Genomic DNA, 8,285 nt, shown 5'->3' on the forward strand with positions numbered 1-8,285 from the left:
CGAGTAAATTTCAGGTTATGGCAGGATAAACAAAAGCTAGGCTCATACAATTCTGGGTCCTGAAAATGATAATGATTTCAAACTTTGTTACTCATTGAGGCCAAACCATGATGCGCGAGACACGTTCTTCAGGTTTCCAATTGCAAAGACGCTTTTGTTGTCTGCCGTTTGTGATCACGATAGCTTAGCACAAAGGGGTTTTGATATAGTCATAGAGTCTCGGGATCTGATCCTCGAGGTGAAAGTCACTGGTCGCATATAAGTGATCTCAGCTGATAAGGTAAGTCTCCTATAACAATATCAATGATGGTAATAAGTGTCCCCTGTTACAGAATGTTCGCTTGCCCTCAAGGTCCCGGACCCTCTCTATCATGGTGTAATTTTCACATTCGTCGTTTTCCAGATTATGGTAAACCAGAATCAGCGACTCCTCAATTAGTCGATTTAGAAGACAATGTGACCGACCTCATTTGGCATTGACCTCATTCGGCATTGAAAAGGTCTAGGTCTATTCATATTAGGTATGCTTACAATGTCCTTCCATGTTTGTTCACATAATCATTAGAAATTGCATGCTACACATCAGCTAAAAGCTACGACTCATTCCTAAATTCGGGTAAAAATTGTCCAACTCATATATGTCATCTTCCTTTCTGCAGCGCAATGAATAGTACGTAAAAAATAGGTGAGAGAAGAAAAATAAAGTACGGGAAAGCATTAGTGGTCAGAGCACCCAGTCGTGCTTCATCATCGTTATTCGAAGTGTAGTCGACTTTGTCTTCAATGAATGCCTCGAAATAGTTCTGGTATCCCGTGTTCCTTGAAGAGAGCCTTGAGCTTCCTACCTTCATCATCTCCATGGCCTGCAATAGAGTTTCATAATTCCCTCTATGTCAGGAGCATCGAGGTTTATTTGGCTGAATACTCGAATACAAACTCTACTAAGTTTAGAAATCAAATTTTCAGAAGCGGGAAAAGTATGCATGGGTTTCAAAAGACTTCTGGTTCCTTCTTTTATTTTATTTTATTTTTGGTTATATGGAGATTAGTAACACAATTATCCTAACAAAGATCACCTGAAAACTGAACATGAACTGCCTAGCTTTCTTGCTGACCGTAGGATTCGGATGACTCTGAAGCTTCTCGTACATAGAACGGGCCTGATCTCGCCTGCCATGTCCCAGTCAAATCAGTCATAATTTACTAATAGACAACAGTCTTCCACCCCACAACAATTATTATCATCAATGACAAGGAGGATGGAATAACCTATGAAGAATAGTTGAGATCATACAATTCGGTTGCCATTCAATTCTCCAGTTTGTTCCGAGAAAATAAGAAAAAAAAGTATCCCATGTTTTTATCAATTGTATAATATATAACTACCTTGTTAGCGAATCCTGGCAAATAGACCACTGCAATGCCGCTAGGCCATGAATTTCGCTCTGCAAGGGTAACAATCAAACTATAATGAATTAAATAAAAGAGCATTTTGCCTCTGCAGTATCAGAACAGGTCTTATTTTCAAAGCACATACCAGGGATTGCAAGGGAAAAGCTGCAGAATTCGATTGAACTTTACCTGAAACGGCAGGTTTTTCATGATCTTCTCATAATAAGGTAAAGCTTCCTTGAGCTTTCCCGAATCCATCAGAGCATCACCGTCCTTCAGAACCTGTAATTAGCAAAAAAATGACCTAAAAGCACCATTATTGGGAATATTGCGACTTAGATTCTTCATCCAAATACAGCAAAGAAAGAAAAGTGCAGAGAATCAGAGGCTGGAAGCCTGAGTTGTTCCACAGCAAAAGTAAGAATCAGAAAGCAACCTTCTCACATTCAATTTTCAACTTTGGATCAACATTTAAGCCGATTTTCTTCTTGTAAGCAGCAAGCAACTCTCTTGTTCGTGCATCTTTAGCAGCCCTCTCTTCAGCAGTTTCAAGTGCTTCTCCTGGGCGAATATTTCTTCCACCCCCATACTGAATACGAAGATATAATGATGGGCCAAAGATTAGTTCATCCTTATATGGCTAGCTTCAATTAATACAACAGGTTAAAGAGTGAAAGGGTCCAGGAAAAATCAATTTTTAACAGATTGCTTGCGCTTCTAAGCATTCATTACAACACATATAACCACCAGAACACAAATAAACCACCAATACAATCTGCATCATCAGCAGTTTAGCATGCGTCACATTGTTGATGTTGCTTGGTCTCGGAAAGACTCCCCAAGAAGAAACCTTTGGGTCGTAAACCTCTGACTTATCTTCCTTTACTGGTTTGGGTTTTGTTGCTGTCGAATCTTCGAATTTACTAGTGTTCCTGACAGAACAAAAGTGCCCGAGAAAAATACCTTTGACAGATTGCTTGCATTTCTAAGCATATATTCTAATACAAATGATCACACATCACAAACAAACAACCGATATGCAGTCCATAGAATGTGTGCTATCTTTAGTCTAGTGTGTACCGATCTGGAGATGTTGCTTGGTCTCGGAAAAACGCCCCAAGTAGAAACCTTTGGTTTGTAAACATCCGAGTTATCTTCCTTTACCGATGCGGGTTTTGTCGCTGTCGAGTCTTCGAATTTACTCGTGTCTCCGACGATGATCTCCACTTCCTTTATGTCCTGATCAGAGAAAGTCTCGGCTACGGGAAGCAAACCGGGAGGAAGTCTGCGAGTCCGTTTCTTATCCCCAAAGTCAAGACCCACGAAATCGACGCTCGAAACAACCAATTGATCCTTGTTACTGGCCTTCTCAACTTTGACCCCTGCGCCGGAATCTGCCCCCTTTTCCTCATTCAATCCTAAGTCCAGCAAAAGTTACGAGCTTTAGCGAACCAAAATAGAAGACCAATGTGATTACTTTACAATTCAATGGCACTTGCCTTTGTTCTTCCTGTACTCTTTCGCCTTCTCCATGGCAATCTTGGCCGCATCCGGGACTTGCTCGGCGCCATTTCCGCCATTACCCTCCGCCGGAGCTGGACCAGGGCTGGTGGCACCGGCTCCACTGTCGGCCCCAGCATCCCCAGTCATGACTTTGACCGCGGGCTTCGACTGCGGGGACTTCCGGTAAGCCGTGGCCTTCTCGAAGGCGAGCTTGACCGGGTCGACGGGACCCGGGTCGGGCTCGGAGGATTCGGGTGTGTTGGAGGAGGACGAGGCTTTGAATGGGTTTATTGGGTTCGGGGACCAGGGGAAGAGAGTGGTGGGTTTGGCGGGAGAGAAGAGCGGGACGATGGGGTTGAGGGGAGGGAGCCGAATCGGGGATGGGGGTTGAAGAAGAGACGCCATGTCAGTGGTTCAGAGAACCGTGAGAGTTGGGGAAGGAGATCCCATGGCGGGAGGAGGAGGAGGTGAGTGGCAGTGGTTGGCCAGTACGGAGGATGGCGATGTTGCAATGTTGAAAATTGCATAAGCACCCCTGTATTTTATATAATTTGAAAATCATCCCAGACCTTTATTGTATTTCGTACTAACCCTTTACTTTCGAAGATTTTCCAGAAAATGCTTATCCTGAAGGAAGAGATCAACCAAGTTGAGGACTAAACCCCTCCAGGCTTTGCCTCGATCGATCATGATCCCGCAGCTCGGGTTTCTACAATGATAATCCTCAGGATAATTCCACGAGAATCCCGTAACAAATGGGAATGAGTTCGTAACCAAGCTAGATTTTCTTTTTCTTTTTTGGTTAATTATGGACCCGAAGCCTAAATAATCGAGTTCGATTGGATAATACAGAAATGCTCGAATAATTACACGAGGGCCAATCACAAGAAATTTGGAAAATCTCAATGACATTGGTCGTCACCTTACTCATCTGGTACGGAAAATAGAACATGTAAATGTGACAGTGACAAGGAAATTCCTGTACTTAACCTCGTAAATATTCCTCTACACGTGAAATTAATTGCAGGCGTCCCCTATCACGAACTATTCTACCCAAAGGGAAATGAAAATGCAAATCAATACAGCAATCAAGAAATTATTGTCAGGCGCGAAGGTATACGCGCATGAGCAATTCGATCTCAACTCTCGGTGTCATATCACCCTGCGTCGACTTCGATGATGAGGGACCCTTCTCTCGTGGAGTTTGAGCTCCATAAGTTATCCTGGACTATTATGATCAAGTCATTCTCGCAGCCCTGAACGGATGTAAAATCAAGTTATATGTATAATCATGTTGAATATTACGGGAAAAAAATTCTTTGAAAAGAGAAAATAGGAAGTCGAAATTTACTTGTTCTCTGTCCACCGGTGGATGCACGCGAGCTTTCGTATCCGGAATTCCGCATCTGAGGGTCCGTCATCATCATGGGTTTTAGGATATTAGGATTTATGCTCGTGATGATTTTAACTTTAACTTTAACTCAAAACATGGGTTTTAGGATATTAAAGTTTTGGAATAATATGATTAAAAAGACATTTTGAAAGAGAGTATGAAAGGTTTAGGGCATGAAAGGTTTACAAATAGTAGAAAAATAAATTTTCTTCTAAATAAATAAAAAATTATGACAACAAAATATATTTCGTATATAGTCATCACCTGCATACTGGAACTTGAAGCTGGACCACTGCTGGATGTAGAGGGTGAAGAAGTTCCACCGCTGTGTTGTGGGAAACTGGGCATTGAACTCTCAGCGAGTGCTCTCAATCGGTTAAGCTCCGGCAGCACCACAGTCCCGAGGTCGGGCCGGTCCCTCCTCCTCAGTTCTGCGCACTTGAGGGCGACCTTCGCGTAACTCATGGTCTCCTCGACGGGCCAGTCAGTGACGGAGGGGTCTAGAGCTTTCGCGAAAGTCCCCCTCTCGATGGCTTCTTCCACAAGGTGGGTCAGGCCCATTGGAGGCTTGGCGGTTATTATCTGGAGGAGCATGATCCCAAGGGAGTAGATGTCCGACTTTATTCCTAGCATTCCCGTCTGCTGATACTCGGGGTCGATGTAGCAGAACGTTCCTGCAGTCGAGGTCATGCGGTACTGTGTCACTGAGTTGGCGACCGATGGCGGGACTAGCCTTGCCAGGCCCACGTCGCTGATCTTGCTCACGAAATTCCGGTCAAGGAGGATATTGCCGGGCTTCAAGTCGCGGTGCACTAGTGGCTCCGGCTTGGTCTGGTGGAGGAACAGGAGTCCTGTCCCAATCTCGGCAGCAATTCGGAACCTGATCTGCCAGGGGAGGACAGGGCTATTCCCCCTCCGGAAGAGGCGGTCTTCCAGGCTCCCATTTGCCATGTACTCGTAGACCAGGCACCCATACTCTGGGCAGGCTCCCAACAGCAGTACCATGTTCGGGTGCCGTATGCAGCTCAACACCTCAACCTGCAACATAATTTTAAATTTGATATGATGTTATTGACCATTGAGAAATAAGATAACTTCACGATTTCAGTTCGATATAGCTTATATGATTGGCTCGGAGGTCATTGCCTCCTACCATTTTACATATGAACAACTTTTCATCGTGTAGCAGTACGGTTGTTTTAACAGTCGAATTAGTGAACCGGGCCAGCCAATGGCCAGTCCTCAACTGATCTGCTGGACAAAGCACTAGGTTCGATTTAAACCAGGGCCGACATAGTGAAGGGTTACTATAGCACCTCTTGTTGAAACTGTGAACGCCCTTGAGCTGCATCCGGCCTCAGGACCTTGATGGCCACTGCAGTGTGATCCAAATAGCACTTGTAAACCGGCCCGTAGCCTCCTTCACCTATCTTTCGGGCAGCTGCAAAGTTGTCAGTGGCCGTCTCAATCTCCTCGATTGTGTACTTCCTGTACCGGCGGTCCTGACCGAGGGAGCTCATGATCTTCTTCCTTTCCTCGGCCTCCTTGACCGCCTTCTTTTCAGCGTTGATCCTCTTCTGCGCTTCCCGCTCGGCAATCCTCTGGGCAACCTCAGCCGCCTCCAGTGCAGCCTTGCACTTGGCTTTCTCCCGCTCAGCGAGCTCTAATGCTGCCTCTTCGGCCATCCGGGCCTCTTCGAGTCTTTGTTCCTCTCGCATTTTCCATTGATGAAGCTGATTTGCCTAAAATCACAAAATAACGTCAAATCATTCATTCGACCAAATTTCTCGGCGTTTTCCATTTCTTTCCAGCTTGGAAAGCAAGAAAAATGAATGAAAACAAGAACCAAACCTTTTCTTTTGCTGTGAGTGCTTCCTTACAAGCTGTGCTGTACATATCAATTGTCTGTTTGAGCTCAAGCCTGAGCCTCCTCATCTCTGCCTCCACATCTTCCTGAAAATTTCCGAATCTTCCGATCAATTAAATTATCCCCTTCTATTTTGCATCTCTACAGAAATGGAGTAGTTTATAAGCAAGTACCATGGTCTGTGATGAGATCGATAGTCTGCCGCTATCCTCAAGCGACGATGATGAGCCGAAGTCGAGCTGCTGAGAGGAAATGTCGAAGGACTGCTTCCCCTGGGATGAGAAAGAGGAAATGCCGCCAAAGCTTCTGTTGTCATAGTCAGAGCAGCCTGAGAGCCTCGCTGGCTCCATTCCATCGAACAGAGACTGGAAGCTCCTGTCCGTACTCGGCCTCCCACCGCTTACAAACGATATGTCACTGTCGAGGTTAGTCCTCTCGTATGATCTGTTCATCGCTGCTCCCGGTCTTGTGAAGGGTGACCTGCCACCAAAGTTTGAGCAAAAATGTCACTGACCCATTTGGCAGAACTGAACACATTATGCTGTTATCCATTAGTCGAAAGTTCGTGAAGAGTTCCTTCTATCCCAATTCACAAAATTCCAGGAACTTACTTGATTTCATTTTCATCGGGCATATTGCGAGGTGCGAGTGGATTCCTTTCTACGCCTACAGTAAAAGAAAGGAGATCATTAGACCCAATTAAGTGTAATCGTTTGAAACATTCTATTAAGCACATTCTCACCATTAAAGAAGATAAAAATTGCAAGAAACCTTCCGAAAGCCAATTCTCAAATCGTTCTATTTAGTTCTTTGGGGATCCCAATAAGTACAGAGAAGGGAGAGGAGTTTGGAAGTATGGTACTACTACCTCGTGGGATATGGTTCTGTCCCGGACGCACTTCATTTTGGTATGCTGGCACGGGGGCAACCGAGCCGGCGGTAGCTGAGGTGCTGTTTTGATAGATTGGAAGTGGTGGGTTGAGGGGCAGAGGCTTCTTCGGTGGGGTCGAGGATGCAGATCTTACGGCTGATATTTTACCCTTTGATATGATATACACTGTACAGAACTCCGGGGCTCCTTTGCACACGCTGCCCGGAACATCTGTGCTCTTGAATCTTCAGACACGAAACAATAATTCAGAAACATCAGAATCTATAAACACAAAGTATAATTGTTCCATATACGAAGTGCATATTGGATTCATTCAGAGCTTACCTGAAAAGGCCACTTTTGGTCGGTGCTCCGAGTACGATAGTATCGATGGCATTGGTGTTAATATAGTCGATTATTCCCTTCGTTATGTCTGAATCTTCAATAATTACCTCATTGCATTGGATCTGATACACGCATGAACGGGGCAATTACGAATACATATCTACCAAACATCATCAATCCTTTCAAAAGTGAAATTGAAAGGGACGTCGTTATTTCTAGCGAGGTTGTTACATCAACATCGATGCATTGCCTACGGTGTAATCACTCATTATCACATAATATTCAAAGCACTATCAGATTTGTGATTTAATTCTCTTCCGAGGTTTTAGTCGTAAGCAATTGCGATTGATATTGAAGGATTAAGCCGAGACTACATTAGCAAATGGAGACTTACTTCTTTTCTCGTGCAAAAGCAACGGAATGGGAGGAATAGTTCCCTAGCTTGGCTTTCCAGTTGCGCCTTATACACATCACTCGTATCTCCATTTGCCCCATTGCTTCCTACTGCACTTTCCAAAAAACCCGATTGGATTGATCATTAGAACGACAAAGTCATCGACATTTACCTGTGTATAATTTACACGTGCTACGAAACCATCGAACAACAACCTTGTTTGGCCAAAAACTTGGAAAGAAGATTGGAAAAATTAGAAGGCATGTCATGTTTTGTTTCCTGTCATCTACCTAACGAGATAGTTTCCGGAAAATTTTCATGGAAAATGAAAGCAATGGAGGGAGATCATAATACCTGATACGGTTATGGAGGATGCTTTCGTCTTGATATGGAGGAGTGTCAAGACTTGCCCCTTGCCAAGAAGATGATCCACTGCCCATTTCAAGGCATACTGGCTTGCCTTGTCCTTGTCGATAGCCACTGCCACGCTTTCTTCCCTCTTGTCTCCTCTCTTCGCCAT

The 8,285-nt window shown here is 44.4% G+C and overlaps 2 protein-coding genes across 2 annotated transcripts; both read right to left on the bottom strand.

Moving 5' to 3' along the window:
* Positions 1 to 469: 469 nt before the first annotated feature.
* Positions 470 to 3,368, bottom strand: LOC116197924. The gene is made up of 7 exons (XM_031528201.1): positions 2,892 to 3,368; positions 2,473 to 2,810; positions 1,829 to 1,981; positions 1,582 to 1,674; positions 1,387 to 1,445; positions 1,077 to 1,170; positions 470 to 863 (listed from the first exon to the last, which is right to left on the bottom strand). Exons 1-7 carry the CDS (start codon positions 3,298 to 3,300, stop codon positions 642 to 644), a joined length of 1,368 nt encoding a protein of 455 aa, XP_031384061.1. The 5' UTR covers positions 3,301 to 3,368; the 3' UTR covers positions 470 to 641.
* Positions 3,369 to 4,342: 974 nt separating this feature from the next.
* LOC116193620 (U-box domain-containing protein 35-like) lies at positions 4,343 to 8,285 on the bottom strand. Its single transcript, XM_031522363.1, has 10 exons — positions 8,099 to 8,285; positions 7,766 to 7,875; positions 7,372 to 7,493; positions 7,021 to 7,271; positions 6,767 to 6,821; positions 6,329 to 6,635; positions 6,140 to 6,241; positions 5,605 to 6,030; positions 4,526 to 5,326; positions 4,343 to 4,369 (listed from the first exon to the last, which is right to left on the bottom strand). The coding sequence occupies exons 1-10, from the start codon at positions 8,283 to 8,285 to the stop codon at positions 4,343 to 4,345; spliced, it is 2,388 nt and encodes a 795-aa protein (XP_031378223.1).

The sequence above is a fragment of the Punica granatum genome, chromosome 2 (genome assembly GCF_007655135.1).
Source record: "Punica granatum isolate Tunisia-2019 chromosome 2, ASM765513v2, whole genome shotgun sequence".
NCBI lineage: Eukaryota > Viridiplantae > Streptophyta > Magnoliopsida > Myrtales > Lythraceae > Punica > Punica granatum.